At 42.1% G+C, this 24,200-nt stretch overlaps 1 protein-coding gene across 2 annotated transcripts in view; it reads left to right on the forward strand.

Annotated features, from left to right (window-relative positions):
• The window catches only part of SUMF1 (sulfatase modifying factor 1), a 107,107-nt gene that overhangs the window by 48,587 nt on the left and 34,320 nt on the right, over positions 1–24,200 (forward strand). For both annotated transcript variants that reach the window (XM_023218591.1, XM_023218590.2), the window contains exons 4-7: positions 2,105–2,187; positions 4,134–4,256; positions 5,023–5,137; positions 13,848–13,961. In XM_023218591.1, coding sequence (XP_023074359.1) covers positions 2,105–2,187; positions 4,134–4,256; positions 5,023–5,137; positions 13,848–13,961 — 435 coding nt within the window. The remainder of the gene's footprint in view (positions 1–2,104; positions 2,188–4,133; positions 4,257–5,022; positions 5,138–13,847; positions 13,962–24,200) is intronic.

The raw sequence follows: 24,200 nt of genomic DNA on the forward strand, positions 1-24,200 counted from the left end.
ATGAGTTACCTGTCATGGGCACCTAAATCTGCACAGCCCAGTCAGTGAGAACAGCCCCAGATGAGCTTCTACAGCACCACAAATGAAATAGAAAGAAGCCATGCCTTTTCACTCTCCTGTTCTCTGTAAAATAAAACACCTTGCTGTAGTGTCATCTAAGGAGCTAATGCCTTCTTTTGTTGAAATATTTCAAAAATTGTTTTTTCCCACCAAATTGTGGTTGAGATATCATGAATGTTCTGATTGTGTTGGTGTGAAAAGAGAATGAACAAGAATGGGGCTTGGTGTTTTCAGTGATTGCTGTAAGGGTTGGCAGGAACATGTTCTCCCTTAACTTCTACTCAGACAAGCTCAAAAGGATGAAAACAATCAAAGAGTAACATTGTTGTGGGGATAACCGTGAGTCACTTTCTTTTGTATTTGTATTTGTATTGGAAGAATCATTTGCAGGCCAGGTGCAGGGGCTCACACCTGTAATCCCGGCACTTTCAGAGGCCAAGTTGGGCAGGATCACTTGAGCCCAGTAGTTCAAGACCAGCCTGGGCAACACGGCAAAACCCCGTCTCTACAGAAAATACAAAAAATTTAGCTGGGCATTGTGGCGCACACCTGTAGTCCCAGGTACTTGGGATGCTGAGGTGGGAGGATCACCTGAGCTGGGGAGGTCAAGGCTACAGTGAGCCATGACCGTGCCAGTGTTCTCCAACCTAGGCCACAGGGTGAGACCCTGTCTCAAAAAAAAAAAAAAAAAAAAAAAGAATCATTTGCAACATCTGTTCTTTAGCTAGGATTAGCAGCAATGATTAGTTTTGTGGCTCTCCTTGTGACTGAGTGTCATGGGGCCATAGTGAGACTGGTTCCCTTTACTGAGTGCTTGCTAAGTCATATTAATCTCAGTTGCTAAGGGCATAGTCATAAGTCCTGTATGCGTATTATATTTCCTCCTTGTAATAACCCAAGATACAGGTGCTGTTACTATCTCTATCTCCACGTGAGAAAACAGGCTTGGGGAAAGAGTTTAAATAAGTTGCCTTGGGTCACACTGTGAACAGCAGAGCCATGATTCAAATCTCATTTTGACTGGCTCCAAAGCCTGTGTTCCTAACTAAACCATTCACTAAATGAGGACCACTGACTGTTGTTATTTTGGTTAACAGAACAATAAAGTAGGAGTTAAGGTTCTAGTTGCAGTTTGCTGAGCATTTTCCAATCTTACCTCATTTGACCTCTGTATTCTGAGTTAGGTGAGGCAGGTGGGTGTGCTCCCATTTTACAGACAAGGACTAGGAGGGTCCAGACAAGTAGTGAACTTGCCCAGGGTCACCCAGCCAATGTTGGGTTGGAAGTTTAATCAGGGTCTTTTGAAAACACACCCAATTTTTTTCTCTGTGCTTCAGCTTGATCTCTGACCACCATGGTTGACCTTCAGCCTCACATTTAATTGTAAGGTTAACTCTGTTTCCCCATCTTTTAAATAGGAGCAGCACTGCCTGTCTCACTTGTTAGAGATTATAGAGGATTGACTAGCCATGCACTTTTAAAAAATTCTTACAAAGGCCGGGCGCAGTGGCTCACTCCTATGATCCCAGCACTTTGGGAGGCCGAGGCAGGCGGATCACGAGGTCAGGAGATTGAGACCATCCTGGCTAACACGGTGAAACCCTGTCTCTACTAAAAATACAAAAAATTAGCTGGGCGTAGTGGCACGTGCCTGTAGTCCCAGCTGCTTGGGAGGCTGAGGCAGGAGAATCAGTTGAACCTGGGAGGCAGAGGTTGCAGTGAGCCAAGATTGTACCCCCTGCACTCCAGCCTGGGTGACAGAGCAAGACGCCGTCTCAAAAAAAAATTCTTACAGATAAACACCATTTAAATATATATTTATTTGTTCACTGTGTTGCTTTATGATATTACGTAATACTCTTTTGTTAAAGATTTATTTACATATAAGTCTTTTTTTTTTTTTTTTGGTATTCTGGCAAATGTATTTGTTTGGTAACCCAAATGGAAGTTGAAGACACTGAGATTTTTGCTGCATGCACTAAGTTGATGTTTTTCTAGAGTTGATGTTAGTAGCTAACATCAGCCTGTTCTGGGTTGCTTTGAGGTTGCAGCTGCTCCCTGGTGGTTACCTGTGAAAGGCGCTAACTGGAGACACCCAGAAGGGCCCGACTCTACTATTCGGCACAGGTGAGGCTGGTCCCTCCTTCCCCAGTTGACAAGTTCCATTGCAAAATAGATACCCTTTGCTCTGGCAAAAGAACTCAGTGGGCGTCTTCATCTGTAAAATGGTGAGAATGACAAACTGTAATTGATTGGTAGGAAAATAAGATGGTGGGAAATAATGTATGTAAAGACCCAAACATTGCACCTTGCTCATAAGAAGGCTCTTAATTAGTGGCCTCTTTCCTTCCTCATTTGGCCTGTCAAAGAGTTGCCTCTTCCCATTTTCCCTGCTCCTTTTGAGAGGCCTATTCCAAACCTCATGACCTATTTAATCTTTACATTCTGTTTCTATTCTCTCTTATTAGTGGGTCATTATGAGGAAGGAGATATCTGTCTTAAGGATAAGTAATTGTGTCCTGCCCAGTTGCCACTGTAGAAACCCAGGCCTTGGGTATAGGATTCACATGATCTTTAGTCCCGGATTGGAATTCTTTGAAGCCACCATCTAACTGAAAAACCACAGAGAGCCAAGTCGGTCAGCAAGTCTCCAGGGTGGCAAGGAAATAATTATCTCAAGCAAAAATAGAGTAACACTTTAAACCCTGGAGTTGGAGCAAGGTTTGGGTTAGGACTCAGCATCTCAGCAGCCCAAGAAACCTACTCTTCTAACCTAATTTTTCAGATGCAATTTTTAAGTCACTATTTTTAACAACATTCCTGGTTATTGCCCACATTGTCAGGGAGCTGGGAGTATAGGAAGTTCAGCTTTAGGGATATGGCCCCTTGACAAAAGTCAGATGTCTTTCAAAGCCTGAATTGGAAACCTCTGTGCTGAAATTAGGCTTCAAGGTGGAAGTTATAGGATTCCTGGGCTTCTCAGGTAGACTTGGCTTCTTAGCTCCCAGTTAATATCTGCTTTCCTGAATTTAGTAACAGAGAAAAAAGCTAAGGGAGGAAGGAAAACCCAAAGGGAAATGTATGTTATTCATGCAGTCAACACCACTGGGTCTTCTGAGAGGAGTACATCTCTTGGCTGTGCTGGGAAACAGTGACTGGCACGTGATAGGTACTCAGTAGATGTTTGTTGAAAGAATAAATGAAAGGCCTGGTGTAATTACTGTGGGGAATTGAAAGGTGTATAAGGAACGGACTAGGAATGTGTAGCCCACTTGAAAAAAAGTGAGCAGGGAATTCATCCAAAGCCATCTAGTGCTGGGTGAATGAGTCTATCCCCTTTTTCTCTGTTTTTTTTTTTAACCAAGCTTCCACACCCTTTATACCCTCAGGAAAAAAAGACTGGCCACCTGTAGAGGAAAAGTAGAAAGACACAGAATTGAAAGCCAAGGGTCACGGGTTGGGTTCTGTGGAAACAGAGGCTGAGATAGAGTTTAGGATGCAGAATGTTAGGGCTCCACACCTGTGGAAAGGAGGGGGCCAGAGCAGGACCAGGCAGAGGGAAAAATCAAAGCCACAATGCAGGTCCAACCAAGCTCCAGCCAATGCAGGGGCCTCTAGGGTGTATGTGGCCCTTAGGTTGAGCCACTGTAGGCTGAAATGGCTGGGTGTGTATGCCCCTGCTGTGGTTGGTTAGTCGCTGGTGGCTCTGAGATGGCTCTCAGCTCTGCTAAACCCCAAAGGAGCTAGAAGCTTCTGCTGATGGCCCTCCTAGCAGCTGGAGTATCTCTGCGTCTGCCATAGCAATGCAATTCTGTGGGAGTCCAAGCCTACAAAGTGAAAAAATGTTTTCAGTCTAGCTCCCAGTGGAACTGTAACCCATTTTGGAGCCTGGGTTGTCAGAAACCCTTGGTGGAGTGTGACAGATGTAGCATGGCTGGGGTTTGACTTCAGGACCAGGATGACCTCAGTGTCACAGATTGAAATGAGGGGGATTATGGGCGCTTTGCTGAAGCCAGTTCCTGCTTCCTGTTGTGGTTGGTGCTGCTTTTCATTCTACTTTTGCTGTTCACCAGGCCGGATCATCCAGTTCTCCATGTCTCCTGGAATGATGCGGTTGCCTACTGCACGTGGGCAGGGAAGCGGCTGCCTACGGAAGCCGAGTGGGAATACAGCTGTCGGGGAGGCCTGCACAATAGGTACTTAGAGGGTCTCATCTTGCCTGACAATATGTTGATCATTTGAACAAACAAACAACAACAAAAAACTCCATGGAACTTACTTTGGTTAGAAAGTTAGCAATGACAATAATTCTTTTTCTTATTTTTCCACAAAATTACTTAGAAGACACTGGAGAATGGTTCACAAATCTTTTATCACCCCTAAACCAAGTGTCTGGCCAAGTGGGCTCCCTGCAGCCCCAAAGCAAGTCCTAGCAATTCAACCCCCTTGAGTTACATATCACTGCTTAGAGCTTCTTGGCAGACTGCCTTGCTTTTAGCATTTTCTTATTTTGGGCATCTCCTGAAGCAGCGGTATTTCTCTGCTTCTAGAGCCATGAGACAGAAAACTCATATTGGGTTCACATCTTCTAGGAAAGGCTCCTTAAAATAGCCCAGGCTTTATAAAAAAGTGTGGTGTGGTGGTGCCCGATCATGCTACCATATAAGTCCAAAGTGAGGTCTACTCTCCCGCTTTCTATAAGTCCTTCTTTTAGTTTTGTGATTTATTTCAGGCCTCCTGAGTACCTGGGCAAGACTGAGGCTGTTGTGGATGTGACATGAGAAGTTATAAGGAAATTGAAAATAAATCCTGATTAAAAACTGTATTTATTTATATATATATTTTAAAAGGCTCACTCAGAACAAGTGAGCAATGTTCTCTTTTTCATTGCATCCCTTCTCTTGACTTTAATCCAAAACCTGTGCCTGTTTGACAGGCTGATGCCTGTTTCTCTTCTGACAGACTTTTCCCCTGGGGCAACAAACTGCAGCCCAAAGGCCAGCATTATGCCAACATTTGGCAGGGCGAGTTTCCGGTGACCAACACTGGCGAGGACGGCTTCCAGGGAACTGCGCCCGTGAGTAATGAGACCTCTGCAGGAGGGTGGCAGCTGCTGAGAACTGCGGCTCCCAGTAGACATGGGTGAAAGGCATTGCTCATTTTCTGACTCACATGGTGTTCCCTTCATGTATGCATTCACTGTTGCACGTAGTAAATACTAATAATTAATCAGATGCTCTTTTTGTATAATGGATTTTCTTTTCTAATTCCATAATACTTATTGTAGAATATTTGGAAAAACAAGAAGACTATAAAGGAGAAAGCTAAACTGACCTGGAATTCTACCACCCAGAAATAACCCCTGTTAGCATATCGGTGCATTTCTTCCCCGTTTGTTCTCTGTGTTGATGATGCTAATAATGGCTTGTAGTTGTTGAGTGCTTGCAACGTGCCGGGCATTGTGCTAAGGCATTTGCATGAATTGTCTCATTTACTATCCATTCAACTCTGTAAGGTAGGTACTATTATCCCCATTTTCCAGGTGAGCATTCTGAGGCACAGAGAGGTTAACTAACTTGCTCAAAGTTACACAGCTGGAAAGCGGCACAGCTGGATTTTGAACCAGGTCGGTTTGTTTCCAAAGCCCATGCTCTTAACTACCATATTTGCCAGCGTATGTGTTTCTGGTGTATATGTATCATATTTTTTTACATATTGCATTTAGGTCAGACTGGATACAGTATCTATTTTAAATAGTTTTAAATTATAGGCAGGGACTATATCAGAAACGTTTCATCTGTCATTAGCAGTATGCCACAAATACATTGTCTTTCAGCAGCTGGGTAACCTATCATATAAATAAACCCCAATGTATTTATCAGAAACAGGTTATTTCTGTTTTTTTTTTCTACGGTGAACATCTTGTACATAAATATTAACCTACATCTTTGATGATTTTTGAAAGATAGATTCCCAGCAGTGAAATAATTCAGTCAAAGGCTAGAAAACTTTCTTGGTAAGAGTTTCAGATACATGGCCAAATTGTTTTCCAGAACGCTTGGGGCATGTTTTCCTCTGTGGGTGTATAAGAGTTCTTTTCTCACCGTTCTTTTGTTGGCATAATCATATACTCATAAAGCCATGACTTAGTCTTAGTCCTTTTGTGCTGCTGTAAGAAAATACCACAGACTGGATAATTTGTAAACAACAGAAATTTATTTCTCACAATTCTGGAGGCTCGGAAGTCCAAGACCAAGGCACCAGCATGATTGATGTTGGCTGCATCCACCAGAAGGAACTCTCCTGGCAGAAGGCAGAAGAAGGGCAAAAGAGCACTCACTTCAACCTTGAGCTATTTTATTTGCTTAATTATCTATCTGTTTATTTATTTATTTTTGAAACAGAGTCTCACTCTGTCACCCCGGCTGTAGTGCAGTGGTATAATCTTGGGTCACTGCAACCTCTGTCTCCTGGGTACAAGCAATTCTCCCATTTCAACCTCCCAAGTAGCTGGGATGACAGGTGCACACCACCACGCCTGGCTAATTTTTGTATTTTTATTAGAGACAGGGTTTCACCATGTTGGCCAGGCGGGTCTTGAACTCCTGACTTCAGGTGATCCTCCTGCCTCAGCCGCCCAAAGTGTTGGGATTTATAGGCATGAGCCACTGCACCCGGCCCTTTGATGATTTTGTAAAGATAGATTCCCAGCAGTAAAATAATTGAGTCAAAGGTTAGAAAACTTTCTTGGGAAGAGTTTCAGATATATGGTAGAACTATTTTGCAGAATGCTTGGGGCATGGTTTCCTCTATGGGTGTACAAGAGTTCCTTTCTCACCGTCCTTTTGTTGGCATAATCATACGCTCATAAAGCCATGTTAAAGAGTGTCTTAGTCCTGTTGTGCTGCTGTAACAAAATACCACAGACTGGATAATTTATAAACAACAGACATGTATTTCTTACAGTTCTGGAGGCTGGGAAGTCCAAGACCAAGGCACCAGTATGATTGGGTTGACTGTATCTGCCAAAGGGGACTAACGCTGTGTCCTCACCTGGCAGAAGGCAGAGGAAGGACAAAAGAGCACTCCCTTCAACCTTGAGCTCTTTTATAATGGTGCTATTCCCACTCATGAGGGAGGAGCCCTCATGATTTCGTCACACCCTCAGAGGCCATACTTGCATTGAGGATTAAGTTAATCCCCAATGGGGCACAATGGTTCACGTGTATAATCCCAGCACTTTGGGAGGCCGAGGCAGGTGTATTACTTGAGGTCAGGAGTTTGAGACCAGCCTGGCCAACACGGCAAAACCCTGTCTTTTGTAATAATACAAAAATTAGTCAGGCGTGGTGGCAGGCACCTGTAATCCCAGCTACTCAGGAGGCTAAGGTAGGAGAATCACTTGAACCCAGGAGGCGGAGGTTGCAGTGAGCCGAGATTGTGCCACTGCACTCCAGCCTGGGTGACAGACCAAGACTCTGTCTCAAAACAAACAAACAAACAAACAAACAAAAAAACAAAAAAAGAAAAACCGAGTTAATTCTGTTGCATTGGGGATTAAGTCTCAATATGAATTTTCGAGGGGACACCATTATTCACAGCATAGCAAACACATTTTTATTTTTTCTTGACACTGTGAGAAAGGAAATCTTGTGGTGGAGAAATAGCCCTTTACTGGATTTGTTGTTACAGAGAATAATTTTCTTCCAACAACCCTTCTAACAGTAGTCATTTAAAAAAAATTTGTCTTTTTGTTTCATGCAGTAATTGTTCTTCCAAATTTTTTTCTTTTTCTTTTTCTTTTTTTGAGATGGAGTTTCACTCTTGTTGCCCGGGCTGCAGCGCAGTGGCACGATCTCGGCTCACTGCAACCTCCACCTCCCAGGTTCAAGCAATTCTTCCACCTCAGCCTCCCAAGTAGCTGGGATTACAGGCGCCTGCCACCAAGCCCGGCTAATTTTTTGTATTTTTAGTAGAGATGGGGTTTCATTGTCTTGGCCAGGCTGGTCTCAAACTCCTGACCTCAGGTGATCCACCCGCCTTGACCTCCCAAAGTGCAGGGATAAAAATTTATTTCTAAGTGTGACACAGACAAGCTATTGGAAACATCACCAAGTGAGTCCAAGATTTAAACTGAAAAACTAAACAAGCAGTAGAGAAAGAACAAGAGATTTTTAGAAAAGATGAAGAACAAAGAGACACTTGACCTAACAGAAATGAAAGATTATTTTGAGCTATAGTAGTTAAAACATTATAGTTCTGGCCCAGGCACGATGGCTCATACCTGTAATCCCAGCACTTTGGAAGGCTGAGGCTGGTTGATCACCTGAGGTCAGGAGTTCAAGACCAGCCTGGCCAACATGATGAAATCCTGCCTCTAGTAATAATGTAAAAATTAACCAGGCATGGTGGCGGGCACCTGTAATCCCAGCTATGTGGAGACTGAGGTAGGAGAATTGTCTGAACCCTGGAGGTGGAGGTTGCAGTGAGCCGAGATCGCGCAACTGCACTCTAACTTGGGCGATCGAGTGAGATTCTGTATCGAATGAATGAATGAATGAATGAATGAATAAATAAATAAAGCATTATACTTCTAAGGGTGGAATTAATATAAGAAACAAAATACTGCATGAGAGTATTTGTCCCTTAAATAAGTATATGAGTGCATATGTGTATAAAATTCCATATATGTGAGTTGCATATGTAATAAACCAACACAAACTCATGGGAAATGGATGCATTATTTGGTAGCGGCAAATGACTTATCAAACCTAGTAGCTGTTTCCTCTGACGTTTCCCTTAGAATGAGCTACTATTGCAGGCGAATCGTTTTATTAGAAAAAGTGACTGTTTAGAGGTCTTGGGAAAAAAATGATCTCAACCTTTTCTCAAACTTTAAATGGGTAGGAAGCCTGGCTTGCTGGTATGGAGCTGGGTGTGGAATGAAGGTGCCCAGTGAGCTACTTTTGGTTCAGCAGAAGTGGTACTGCAGGATGCACAGAATGTCAGTGAAGGTGCCTGCTGTGGATGCTCATTAGACCCCAGGAAAGGTATTGGTTGTTACAGACAGCAGGACAGTAGCCATTAAAGTCAGAATCTGCTAAGGAGTATATAACAACTGACCTGTGGATGCATCTGACCCTGAAAATGGATGGCACTGGGCCACCAGGCCCATATTCGACTTTCTTAGGCAGTGGACACACTAGAGATGCTGGCAGGAAAAGGGCCTTAGCAGGCTGGATCCCCCTCATGCATGCTGGGGTGTGACAAGCAAGGCAGCTGCAGTATAGCTTGAAGCCTAGGTATGGGCCTGGGTGGAGCTGTAGATGCAATTGTTAGTTGTCCTAGTAGCAAATATTCAAATAAGCGCTTTGAGAGCCAAAGTGCAGGAGGGTCCGTGTGATCAGCAGTTGAACAGGATCAGTTGGTCCTGAAAGATGGGTGAGCTCCATTCCAAAGACACAGGCGATGGCCTTCATGGCCCTCATTTGGACAAGACCGTGATAATCATTTCTTTTCTTTTTCTTTTTCTTTTTTTTGAGATGGAGTGTTACTCTTGCCGAGGCTGGAGTGTAGTGGCGTGATCTTGGCTCACTCCAATCTCCACCTTCTGGGTTCAAGCGATTCTCCTGTCTCAGCCTCCTGAATAGCTGGGATTACAGGTGCACGCTGCCATGCCTGGCTAATTTTTTTGTGTTTTAGTAGAGACGGGGTTTCACCGTGTTTCCCAGTCTGGTCTCCGAATCCTGAGCTCAGGCAATCCATCTGCCTCGGCCTCCCAAAGTGCTGGGATTACAGGCGTGAGCCACTGCGCCTGGCCTGTGATAAGCATTTTTGATGAACCAAACAAATGATATAAGTGCCTGTTCATTTTAGCAAAAGGCCATGACAAGGTTTTCTTGGACAGTTATGCATATTTGACAGCACTTGCAGCTACAGACTTTCTTTTCTATTTAATTACATGAGCTACCAAGGAATATAGAGCCATTTACTCTTTTAAAATCAGTGTACCTTTTCAAAAAACACATTGTTCAGTATGAAATAAGGACACTCTACAGATGTTTAGAATTGGAATATTTAACTGGAAGTTCAGCATATGTGTAGGAAATTAACCTGAAGAAGTTGCCATGAAAGTTACTAAAACAAATTAGAACATTTACTGGGAGTCCTAAAGGAACCAATTTGACAAACAGGACTAGAGGAGAAAGCAAGCAAGCCAGCCAGAGAGAGACAGCTGCCATCTGTGTTTAGAATGAGACTTAATGAGATCTCTATCTTATGGAAATCATTTACGCATAGTATCTCAAGTCCATCTAAGCTGCTCTTTTGTGTCCACATGCTCTGGTCAATTGGAGCAGGAATTTAACTTTGATGATGAAATGGACTACAGGGAAATAGCTCCCTGACCTGATATTTCATGTATTTATTATTTCAGGTCTGATTTTATTTATTTGAAACAGGGTCCTGCTCTGTTGCCCAGGCTGGAGTGCAGTGGCATGATCACAGCTTGCTGCAACCTTAGCCTCCTGGGCTCAAGTGATTCTTCTACCCCAGCCTCCCAAGTAGCTGGGACTACAGGTGCACACCACCATGCCCAGTTAATTTAAAAATTTTGGTGGGGCCAGGCACGGTGGCTCATGCCTGTAATCCCAGCACTTTGGGAGGTCGAGGCGGGTAGATTGCCTGAACTCAGGATTTAGAGACCAGACTGGGAAACGCAGTGAAACCCCATCTCTACTAAAATACAAAAAAATTAGCCGGGCGTGGCAGTGTGCACCTGTAATCCCAGCTACTCAGGAGACTGAGGCAGGAGAATCACTTGAACCCAGGAGGCAGAGATTGCAGTGAACTGAGATCAGGCCACTGTACTCCAGCCTGGGTGACAGAGACTCCATCTCCAAAAAAAAAAATTTTTTTTAATGGAGATGGGGTCTCATTGTGTTTCCTTGGTTGGTCTTGAACTCCTGGCCTCAAGCTATCCTTCTTCCTCAACCTCCCAAAGTGCTGGGATTACTGGCGTGAGCCACCAGACCCAGCTAGATCTGATTTTATACTGAGCAAACTATTTTGACCCCAGTGAACCTAAAGAATTTACATTTTGCTATGCTGCTTGTTACACAATGATTAGTTTTGGCTTTAATGCATATCAACTCATTCATCTGAAAATGTGCCAGGAGTATTCTCATATACATTTGTTTGCTTTTGAGGCTCCTGAGAGGAAGCTTTAGTTAGTGGATTGGTTTAACAGCAGGCAGTTAAAATTTTTATTTTCCTTAGTGGCATACTCACGTATGGTAATTTTAGGGGTGGTGACCTCCATACTCCACCTCACTTAAACATCAAATTATTTAAGGTGGGTAAAGAAAAAAATACCCAAACCCTTGAGTAGGTACTATTATTTTTCCCATTTTACAGACGAAATACAGGTTAAGTTGCTTGCCTGATGTTAGCTGTTAACTGTTGGTGTCACTGGGTCTGATGCCTCATGCTTATAATCCCAGCACTTCGGGAGGCTGAGACAAGAGGTTTGTTTGAGCCTAGGAGTTCAAGACCAGCCTGGGCAACATGGGCAGACCCTATCTCTACAAAAAATTCCAAAAATTAGTTGGCTGTGGTCGTGCATACCTGTGGTCCCAGCTACTCAGGAGGCTGAGCTGGGAGGATTGCTTGAGCCTGGGAAGTTGAGGCTGCAGTGAACTGTGATTGCATCACTGTACTCCAGTCTGGACGACAGAGCAAGACCCTGTCTAAAAAAAAAAAAAAAAAAAAAATAGTGTTGGTGCACAGATAGGACGTCAGGCAGACTGATTTGAGAGCACTTCCACCTGTGCTCTTTGAGTCTGGAAAATGATTCCTTCCTCCAGTGTGTGTTTCATCTGTTTTTGTTTGTTTGTTTGAGACGTAATCTCGCTGTGTCACCCAGCCTGGAGTGCAGTGGTGCCATCTTGGTTCAAGCAATTCTCCTACCTCAGCCTCCTGAGTAGCTGGGATAACAGGCATGGGCCATGCACCTGCCTGGGTAATTTTTTTTTGTATTTTTAACAGAGACAGGGTTTCACAATGTTGGCCAGGCTAGTCTTGAACTCCTAACCCCAGGTGATCCACTCACCTTGACCTCTCAAAGTGCTAGGATTACAGGCATGAGCCACTGTACCTGGCATGTTTCATCTTTTAACTGCACTTGCTCCCCTGGCTTCTTTCCTTTTCTTCCTAAAATAACTGAATTTCGTCTTTTCCTTCTTACTCCTTCCAGCTATTACTCTACCATTTTTTGGATCATCTCCAAACTGTTGAAAAAGTTGTTTATGTCTGTGGCCTCTTCTTTCTCTTTTGAACTCTGAGCCCTATTCGAAATCTGCCCAGACAACTCTACTTTTGTAAAGGAGAATGCCTTCAGCCAGAAATTTCTCCCTCTTGTGAATTTCTCTGACATTTTATTTCCCTCTCTTACCCTACTCATCCCATTCTGCCTTTCAGAATTAGATTTTGAGTTTTGGGCATATTCTTTTTTTCTCCCTCATTAAACTAGTTGAGGTCATTCATTATTTGTCATTGAAGCCTTCCCTGTCTTTAGTCACTGTGCATGGAATTGCTGAATGAACCAATGAATAAGTACTGCTGTTTCCATAATGATTGCTGATTTTGGAAGCAGTGTGGTGAGAATTTTCAGCTTTCCAACTCATCCAGATTAAGTTCTTTTCACACTAGCTTCGTGACTTTGATTGGAGTGCTCTGAATTGCCCAAGCATCAGATGCTTCCATATTCATGTGTAGATGTGAAACCATCTGAAGCCACATGGAATGAATTTTAGTTTATTCATTCCTTCCATTCTACTTCATTTAGTATGGAAAAAGCATGGATTTACAAAAAGATTGTTAAACCCCCAAGGATTACTTGATATATGTATATATATTTTTCATTTTAAAAATGAAATTTTCCTTTATGTTTGAGAATTTCTATTTTAAAATATTGGGAAAAATGCTAAGCCATTAAGCCAGCAAAACTATTCTGTATTTACTATTGTTCAGTTAGATTTTTTTTTTTTTCTCTTGCTCTCCCTGCTTTTATAAAAACTCTACACTTTGGTCCCGTGTTTGTGACAGTATTGTGTGGCAGACTGTCTGACCTGCCTTTGAAATGTATAATTTTCTGCCGAAGAACGCATATACTTTGCCTCAGACTCAGGTTTCAGAGGCTGAAACCCCTCTGTTACCAATATACTTGATAATGAATTCACATTTTCTTTATAAAAACAAATCCCCTTAAGTTATGAGGCTTAAGATAGGATGATGAGTTGGCAGAAACTTGTGGAGAGGACAGAGCTGACTGACTTGGGGTCTCTCAGTGCTGAAAGACATTTTGTGGCCAGGAAAGTTGAGCTCTGATGGCAGGACTCGTATTGGGTCCAATGGGATTTTCCTGTGAATGATTTTGAAAGTCTAAGTATCTTCTATCCTCCCACTACTCACCCAATGTTTGATACAAATTTTTAACTTACGATAATATTAGTAACTCTATTAGGAATAATTTGTCTGACTTTCATGCCATTTAATATGAATTCTCTTTAGGTTTCTGAATTCTCTTAGAGCTCAAAGCCAAAAAAAAAAAAAAAAAAAAAAAAATGCCCCTTTCTTTGTCTTTATGTTGGCTGAATTGTACTTTGACTATCGGAATAAAAATCAGTATTCATACTCTGAAATTAAAGCTCTTGTTGCATTTCTGCACTGAAGACTTTTTCTAAACCAGGTGAATAGTTTGACAGCATTTTTCTTTTCTTTATTTTTAGGTTGATGCCTTCCCTCCCAATGGTTATGGCTTATACAACATAGTGGGGAATGCGTGGGAATGGACTTCAGACTGGTGGACCGTTCATCATTCTGTTGAAGAAACGCTTAACCCGGTGAGTATTATTCGCAGAGCATGTATCTTGGAATGGTAGCATCCGTCCTCTGGGCAGTCTGCAGCCAGACTTTCATGTATTTCCAAAGGATATTTACGTACTCTGGAAATTAATCTTGGGATTTCCCTAAAGGGATGTTAAGCACATGTTTCTTATTTCAACCTTAGAGCATTTTGTAAAAATGTCTGTGAGCATCTTCTCTTTTCCTGGATTGTGATGGTGATAACTATTTGAGGAAATCTGCCTATAACTTTAGAAACTGTATTCAGTCTCATAAATTTGATCAAAGCGTGATATATAAATAATTATAAAGTTTATTACTGTTTTATTATTAACTATTAAGATCTGTTAGATGGTATTTATCATGCCTCTAGTTGCCTGAGTTCTGATGGGTTGAAATTTTGATTCAGCAGCATTGTTTGGAGAGAATGAGAAGGGGTGTTTTCTGGTTAAACGTTGAAGCAGGAAGTTGTGTCATTTAGTGATTAATTCCTGAACCTCTTAGTATGTCAGGCCAATGCACCTTATACCTTGGGAACAGAAGACAACCATGTTTGTCTAAGTTTTACTTATTCTGGCATGTGAAAAATGTTGAATGCAAATAGTATACTACCCTGCCTCTAAAACCAAACTATCCCAGCAGAATGTATACACATTGAGACACTACATGGGCATGTGTGTGGAAAGTGCTTCCTTTAAAAAGAACATCTCTGAATATTTTTTATGGTGTGAACAGATTGGGGGGAAAATATCATGCAAAATCCCATCTCTAGCAAAGTAGCCATTCATAAGTCAGTTCCAGGAATGTATATTTATAACCAAACTAGCTAGACTGGGTACTTGATGTGCTTAATTTTAAACCTGAACCTTTTGAAAAGCCTCAAAGGGTAATGATAAAGAAAATTAATTCTTAAATATTTTCTCAATATAGGATTATAGAGCAATTGAAGAAATAGTCAGACTCTGCCTGAGGTTCATTTTTCAGAATACAGGAATAAAGTTGTTTGATATGCTTAATTTTTCTTCACAGAATAACACATGGGCTGCTCATGAATAATCTAGAGAAACAGATCTACTTTTTGGGGGATGCAGATAAAAATGCTGAGTTCTTCAGAAACTGTCATCCCTCCTCAGTTTGTTTTAATTTGCAGCGGGGCTGGTGGAAGTAGTGGTCAAAATGAAAATAAGGTTGTAAAATTTTAGGTGGGTTTGTGGTTGGGAGATGTCCTTCTCTACTGGCAAGATGTGGCTTGGCATTTGCTGTCAGAATCAGAAGTAGAATTTTTTTCCTCTCAGATAAAAGCATCTGCATGCTTGGAAGGGAGTGCACAAGGCCTTAGAATGCTGGCAAGTTCTGAATGTATCTATCTGACCATCTGGTGTGGAGCTGAGTGCTTGTTAGCTTTCAGTTTTAGAACTACTTGTGTTTCTTCTAAGGATTTACAGAAAAATTCACATTTTTCTTTTTACCAATCCCAGGCTTTATCCTGGATGTTGCCCTTGCTCTAATGAAATTGTTCTCATTTTAGGTTTCTCTTTGTCCCAGTGGCCTCCTTTGCTTCCTCATTTGACTGGGATATAATTTAGCAGTTTTGAAAACTAAACCCCAAATCCTTAGACAATTCATACTCTATAATTCAGGTCTTTATAGCTATTCTTCATTGCCAGCAGAAAAGCCATGATCATCCCTCATCTGGGTTACTGCAGCAGCCTCCCAGAGGGCTCCCTGCCTTCCCTCTCTTTGTCATATTGAGACTAGACTGATCTATATAGATAGCAAGTCACATGCGGTCACTCCCCTGTTGAAAATCCTTTAATGCCTTCTTACTACCTGAAGAATAAAGTGTAAAATATTTTTTAAAAACTTACTACTTTTATCTTATTATTATTATTATTATTCTTTTTTGAGAAAGAGAGTCTCACTGCATCCCTCAGGCTGGAGTGCAGTGGTGTGATCTCAGCTCACTGCAGCCTCTGCCTCCCGCGTTCAAGTGATTCTCATGACTCAGCCTCTCAAGTAGCTGGGATTATAGGTGCCCGCCACCACACCCAGCTAATTTTTGTATTTTTAGTAGAAATGGGGTTTTGCCATGTTGGCCAGACCGGTCTTGAACTCCTGACCTCAGGTGATCTGCCCTCCTTGGCCCCCCAAAGTTCTGGGACTACAGGTGTGTGAACTACCATGCCAGGTCTTATTACTTTTATTTTTAATTTTTGTGGAGATGGGGTCTTGCTCTGTTACACAGGCTGGTCTCGAACTCCTGGCCTCAAGCAATCCTCCCGCCTTGGCCTCCTAAAGTGCTGGGAGTACAGGCGTGGGACACTGCTCCTGGCTGATTAAGTATAAATTCTTGCACATGACTTCTGAAGGCTAACATAATTTAACCCTTGCAGATCTCTCTAGCCACATCTTTTTTTTCTTTTTTAAACAGTTAATTATGAAATGTTACAAAAATTCAAAACAGTACAGAAAATAGTATAATAGATAACTGTGTACCTACTACATAATGTTAACAGTTTACTGTGATTACTTTCTGTCTCTTTTAGCCAAAGAAAAAGAACAAAAGCTGTTCTTCTCATCAGTGCTTGATATCATCAGTATGTTTTATTTAAGCTGCTCTGGTCAGCGTGCAGGGCTGTTTCACTGTGTTTTTCAGTCATCATTTTTAAAAGTTTGTCTGATAACTCTGATATCTGGCCATCAGGTTGATCTGTTTCTGTTGTTCTTGGCTTTCAGTCACATCTTTTTCTCTCACATGCCTGGTTAGTTTTGACTGAGTGTCAGACATTTTATGTGAAAAATTGTGGAGGTTATTTGAGATCTAGATAGTGTCATGTGTCTCTGGAGAGGATTTACCTTTGCTTCTAGAAACTTCTATTTCAGATTAGCTTTAATCTAGTCAGGAATTGAGATGATTTGAAGCAGAGCTTCAGACTCTGTAATGGCCAGACTATTTCTAGTTCCCCTTGGTGCTGACCAAAAGTCTAGGGGTTTTACCATAGATCCTCCACCTTGGAGGGCCTTGAACTCCAATTTTTTATTTCCTCAGGCCTTGAGTCTATTGAAAGTTCTGCTCAGCTTCTCAGCCTTACATCTGCCATTTGAGGCAATAGATCTCTAAGGACAACAGTTTCACCTCTCTAGTATTTGAGCCCTGCAATTCTTCACAGCTGTGGTAGTTCTCATCGGGTCTGGTTAAGTCCTATTTCTCTTTGAGATCTTAATTTATTTGCTTTTCTTCCCTAATGGACTATGTATCTCTAGTGCTTAGCAAATAACCTGTATATAATTATTGACCCTACAATAATACCAATTCCAGATATACGGAATTGGGGGAGTTTGGTGACTGTCCAGACTCCAGGTGTTTCATAAGCAGAGGCTGGTTAGAAGAGACATTTTCAGGGAAAGTTTAGAACCAAAATATCCATGTGGTTAGTAAATATTTCAATTCAGGAACTGACCTCTTCTATGTCATGTATTTATGTTAGTTCTGTGACTAACTCACAACGGCAAGTCATTTTAAAGCTTCTTTGGAGAGCTTGGGAATATCAGTGCCCTGTATGCAAAGGCTATTCAGGAAATATATTTTTCTTATTCAGTGATTTCCAGGGAGCAAAAGTTAATCATTAGTTTTTATTTTATTGGGCAGTCATTTATGGCAAAAGCAGGTTGTGGAAACAGCCGTGTGTGCTTTGTACACATCTAAGAGAAGATGAGGTATTTGGCCATGTGAAAAAAGGGTCAGCTTGGTTAGCGTGTGTGTGTGTGTGTGTGTCCCATGTGTGTGTCCTGTGGAGGTGCCACATTAAGATGGCCTCATTCCCCTCCTCACAGACACAATCTAGTATATGGCCAGTGCTGCAATGTATTTTAACCCAATAATAATGTGGTTTTTGCAAATGTAGTTTGTGGTTATTTGCTTCTCAGTTGCCTAAGTCTGAGACGAATATTAATCTGTGGCGCCATGTAGTGCTTTCAGTTAAAGAAATATGTAGAGGTTATATAGCATTCTGATTTCCCACATCTGCGTACTCACTTTCAGTACCAAAGTACCACGCTGACTTGTTCAGTTGATGATGTGACAGGATGGGGTGATCTGTGATATCTTTCCCTCTCTGTTAGGGACACAGTTGCATTTAGGTGGCGTCTTTTTCTCAGGGAAAGAACTCTAATTTTGTTTTTGTTTTATTTGAGGTGGAGGCTTGCTCTGGGACCTAGGATGGAGTGCAGTGGCACAACCTTGGCTCACTGCAACCTCCGCCTCCCAGGTACAAGCAGTTCTCCAGCCTCAGCCTCCCGAATAGCTGGGATTACAGGTGCCCATGCAACCATGCCCAGCTAATTTTTTTTTGTATTTTTAGTAGAGACGGGGCTTCACCATGTTGGTCAGGCTGGTCTTGAACTCCTAACCTCTGGTGATCCACCCGCCTCTGCCTCCCAAAGTGCTGGGATTATAGGTGTGAGCCACCACGCTTGGCTGTCAGGGAAAGAACTCTAATTTTGGAATTAACCAAAGTAACTTGGATTACAGCTCTGCCACTTAATATTAAAGGACTACTGCTAAATTTGGAATGTATCTTCATTTTCCTTGTCTACAAATTGGAAATAATTATACTGGATGAAATTGTGTGAAATTTAATTTGTCACTGTATGTGCAAACTTTATATCACTTCCAGAGGAGTGTTGTTATTTTACTGTTTTTGTTTATGTTATGTTTTGGCTATCTAATTATAATATTGCTTACTTCCATCAGCAGAGTTAATGAGAAACGTTGGTCTTCAGAAGCATAGGGGGAAAAAAAGAAAAAAGAAGCAGAGGGGAAGAAAACAATATTTATAAATAATGATTGCTGATATTCCTCTTACCCTTACCTTTTGTTGGCTTATCACATACTCATTCTCTCAATGAAAACTTTGCTCATCAAAGCCCAGTGAGATCAAAGTTTTCCAAAACGTATTCCTCCTCTGAATGAATCTCTGCTACTTACCACATTTTAGCCAGAAATTCAGTTTGTTTTGCTTCCGTTAATGTGGAATTTGATTGTCTAGTAGATTGTATAGCTCTCGATATTTTGGAAAGTGTCCTCTGTTTCTCAGGGTTGTTTGATGTATGGAATTGACCTGGGATATGCTGGGTGCAGTGGCTCATGCCTGTAATCCCAGCACTCTGGGAGGCTGAAGTGGGAGGATCGCTTGAGCTCAGGAGTTTGAGACCAGCCTGGGCAACATGGCAAAATCTCATCTTTACAGAAAACACAAAAAGTTAGCTGGGCATGGTAGCACATGCCTGTAGTCCCAGCTACTCGGGAGATTGAGGTGAGAGGATGGTTTGAGCCTGGGAGGTGGAGGTTGCAGTAAGCCGAGATCACACCACTGCACTCCAGCCTGGGCAACAGAGGTAGACCAGGTCTCAAAAAATAAAACAAACAAAATACACACAAAAAATAGAATTGACCTAGGATAAGCCCTCCTTATCTGTCCTCCGCGGTGTGCAGAGGCCACCCCTCTGAGCTCTTGCCTATCCACACATAGCACATTAAGTACATTTGGGGCACATACCAGTTCCCTGGCCAGAGATTAGCATGTATACTCATGCTTGCAGATGCCATACTTGTTGATCCTGCTCAGATCCTTCTTTGTCATTGCATGATAGGGCTTAGGGCTTGGACTCACAGTAGTTTTTTAGCTCCTCTAAACTCCACACTTGATTGTTCCTCTTCCCCATGATCCTCTGGCCTCCCACCACTGTGTCTCAGTGTGCAACAGAAGCATGAGACTGTTACTTAGCTTGCCTCCTGATCTTCCTCTGCCCAGGCGATGAGACTGCCATTTTCTCAGTCTGGCAAAAACCAGTAAATATCATGTCATCTTTCTCCTTAATTAAGACTTTCATACCCATTGATGGTCCCATCAACAGTCTCATCATTTCAAGCAAGCATTCATTGAGTACCTAGTATGTGCTGGGGGCTGAGGGAGGAAGTTGATTAAGAATTTTTCCCTGCCATAAGGCCTTCACTCACATGTTTTTTGTTTTGTTTTGTTTTGATTTTTGGAGACAGTTTCCTTCTTGTTGCCCAGACTGGAGTGCAATGGCACTATCTCAACTCACTGCAGCCTCCACCTCCTGGGTTCAAGTGATTGTTCTGCCTCAGCCTCCCAAGTAGCTGGGATTACAGGGATGTGTCATGTGCCACTACGCCTGGCTAATTTTGTATTTTCAGGTGAGATGGGGTTTCACCATGTTGGTCAGGCTGGTCTCGAACTCCTGACCTCAGATGATTCACCTGTCTCAGGCTCCCAAAGTGCTAGGATTACAGGCATGAGCCACTGTCCCTGGCCCACTCACATGTTTTTGATCAGGACATTCTGAGGACATGAATAAATCAGTTTGATGGAGAACTAACCTAGTGTTCAAAATGAAAAAAAGCACGAAAGTGATAATGAAGTTCACCTGATAATAAATTTAATACGGCTACAAGTTATACATAGTAAATGCCAAGGGCAAAACAAGGTGATCAAAATAACAGCCTTTTGGGACTATGTTTGGGAAAATAATTTTATCTCCTTATCCCTAGTGGAAGATGAATGTCTTCTAGAGGAAGTACTAATATTTACCCATTGTAATTTTTCACTGTGGATCAGTTGCAAGGTTCTTCACCCAGTAAAATAGAACTATTGAGAAGTAGAAATAAACTCAAATGTACGGTTCAGATATTTAGATCCTGCAGACACATTTCCAAACACATTATCTGAACATATGCTTCTTGCTTGAAAAGAGCGAATTCTAATTCCAGTTACTATTTGGACGATGTTAGAAATACCATTTGTTTCCAGTTCGGGACAAAATTACCCTCGGAGCCTCATGTTACAACTACTGATTCTTCCTGAGCAAAAAGAGCAGAACACTAAAATGTACCATGGCCTCCTTTGTTTGGAGGGTCAGGGGGTTATCTGAAAGGTGGGAAGTGGAAACCTCCTCTAACCTCTCACCTTGTAGGAATTCCTTCTTTGATACCCCTGACAGCTGTGGTCCTGCAGCCTCTTGCTAAAAGCTTCTTGGTGAACAAGAACTCTCCAACACTTGGGGCAGCTTACTGCCTTGTCAGATGTTCTCACTGAAGGTTCCTCTGCCCAACTCAAATCCTCCTTGAAGTGTCAATTCAGTGGCCCTCATTCTGCCGTTGCTGAGAATAAGAAAGTATCTTCCTTCTGCCTTGTACATACAAGCTCTTGAGATACCTAAGGACAGTTGTTGTGTCTCCCCTGCCCCACCCATTTTTCTGTTTCTAGATAAGCATGCCCATTCTTCTGCTGCACCTGGGATAACTGGGTTTGCAATTCAGGGCAACCCAGTTACATTCCTCTGAATAACATGAATTGGGGGAAAATGCCCCTTTTTGTAAATGGACATGCAGAATTATACACAGTGTTCTAGATGTTGTTGGATAGATGCAAATAATAGTGGGACTTTCCTTTTTTTATTCATTCTGTCTCATCAGGTCTCAGATTATGTCAGCAGTTAAGGGTTTGGTTAGTGGATGCCAATCAAGCTGGGTTTGAATCTTGTCACTGTAATTGTGGCTTGCCATATGTGTGACCCTGTGCAAGTCACTTAAGTGCTCTGAGACTCAGTTTGCTTCCTTCTTAAATGGGGATGAAGATTCCTACTTCATAGTTGTAAGGAAGTGAGAGAGTGTAGTACGGTACTTAGCACAATGTTTGGCAAATGGCATGTGATACATGGTAGCTTCCATCCTAATTGCTGTCAGTGCTATACCACCACTACTATGGGTGCTACTACTGTTACTATGAGTAGTAGCTGCAGTAGTAACGAAGAACAATATCTCACTGATGGTTCCTGTTAAGCTTGTAGCCAAATAAAACTTGCATTTTTCTCCCATGTTGATCTCAGGCAAGGTCTCCCCTAGTGTTGTTGTTACACAGCGATTTTTTTTTTTATGTAGCTATTTTTTACATGCAGTTATTTTTTAAGAAATATTTTTAAGAATTTTGAATCTTTTCTTTGTTTTGTACGTGCATTTTGAAACTTCATGCAATGCCTATCTCATCTCTCCATGAGATTTCATTTTGTTTATGGGTTTCAACCTTGAGAGACAGCTTATAGAAATCATTCTGGCTATCAGTGCTGTCTTCAATGGTGGTAGCTTTCCCTTCCAATTTATTATAACCAACAGATTTGGCTGTTTCAAAGTCATTGATATAGTATGAATGGGACAGGGCCCAAGGCAAAGCCCTGTAGCACTGGAGTGAGCCTACATTTCCTGAGTATCTACTGTAGTATCAGGCTATATATACTCTTGGGATACAGAGATGTGTAACACAAGTCTTGCTGTTAAGCTCCTAGTTTGTTGAGGAAAGATTGAGTGCCATTCAGATGAATCAATATGCACTATGGTAAGATTTGCTATGGATATGATTGAGGTGGAGCCTTGGTGACCTCTCTGCTCTCCACCAGTTGAGTGAAGGCTTCTTGGAGGAGGTGCCTTTAGAAAGAATGGCAGCAATTGGCGTGGTAACTATGATAGGTCCGTGGGATCCAAAGATGAAGAAGACAGGGTCCAGCCTTTTGAGGAATTCAGGGTAAGTGGTGAAAGGATTTTCTTCTTTCTTTCCCCACTTCTTTTAGTTTCTTAAGTAAATGCCTAATCAGTGCCCTGAGCCATAGCTGCCCTCCATTTACCCTTCAGTCCTGAAGCGTGATGACTTTTCCATACCCAAAGTAAATACAGTGAGAGGGGAGCATGTGTGTTCGCACACTTCTTTCTTCTCATTTTTCTGTAACATATTTTCCTACTTCTTACGGAGCAGTAGAACTGTTTCAAGAATTTCCTTTAGCTTACCAGCTAGAGGCTTTGGAGAGTGACTGGTAAATTGTCTTCCTTACTTCAGTGTGCTCAAGAAAGGGGCTGTTATTGGTTACCTTTTCACAGTGTATCACACTCCTGGGAAGGGAGAGCCATATGCTGTAAGATTGGGATGGCAGCAAGTGAGCGGGATGGGTTGGGCTTATAACAGAAACATTAAAAGAAAAGAGCAGAGAGTTTGCTAATGTGGTTATTCGTCATTCTCAGTAAAATTCTTTCTGCTGCACTGAATAACAGAGTCATGGTTAAGTGATGAAAGTGAGGTCAGTCGCCTGGGTTTCCATCTGAGATTTAGCTTTAAAATGTCGTGGGGCCCTAGGTGAGTCATGTCACCCTTGTAGGCTTACTGCTTCATCTGTAAGTTGTGCTGAGGATGTAGCAAGCCATTCCTAAGGGTGCAGTAAATCTGGGGAACTGCCCTTGGGTTGCTGCTGGCTTGGAAAGTAGGCAGTGATGGAGGCTGCAACTGACAGTAACATGGTTAAGAGGGTGGTTTTAAAATGATTTCCACCGAGTGTAAACTAGTTCAACTATTGTGGAAGACAGTGTAGCAATTCCTCAAGGATCTAGAACTGGAAATACCATTTGACCTAGCGATCCCATTACTGGGTGTATACCCAAAGGCTTATAAATCATGCTACTGTAAAGACACATGCACACGTATGTTTATTGGGGCACTATTCACAAAAGCAAAGACTTGGAACCAACCCAAATATCCATCAATGATAAACTGGATTAAGAAAATGTGGCACATATGCACCATGGAATACTATGCAGCCATAAACAAGGATGAGTTCATGTCCTTCGTTGGGACATGGATGAAGCTGGAAACCATCATTCTGAGTAAACTATCGCAAGGACAGAAAACCAAACACTGCATGTTCTCACTCATAGGTGGGAATTGAACAATGAGAACACCTGGACACAGGGTGGGGAACATCACACACTAGGGCCTGTCGTGGGGTAGGGGGAGGGAGGAGGGGTAGCATTAGGAGAAATACCTAATGTAAATGGCAAGTTAATGGGTGTAGCACACCAACAAGGCACATATATACATATGTAACAAACCTGCACGTTGTGCATGTGTACCCTAGAACTTAAAGTATAATAAAAATAAAATAAAATAAAATTATTTCCACCTAGGTCCACATCCCAGCTCTGCTATCTTAGGGCCAGGGGGTGAAATCCTTTGCTTCTGTTTCCTTGTCTATAAAATGGAGTAATAGTAAGATTCAACAATATCGAGCTGTTCTGAGGATTAAAAAGAGAGGTTAACTCACTGTACCCACCACGCAGCAAGCACTCGGTAAATGAGAGCAGATTATGGTTTCTAAGTGCCTCTCAGTCAGAACAT

The sequence above is a fragment of the Piliocolobus tephrosceles genome, chromosome 2 (genome assembly GCF_002776525.5).
Source record: "Piliocolobus tephrosceles isolate RC106 chromosome 2, ASM277652v3, whole genome shotgun sequence".
Taxonomy (NCBI): Eukaryota; Metazoa; Chordata; class Mammalia; order Primates; family Cercopithecidae; genus Piliocolobus; species Piliocolobus tephrosceles.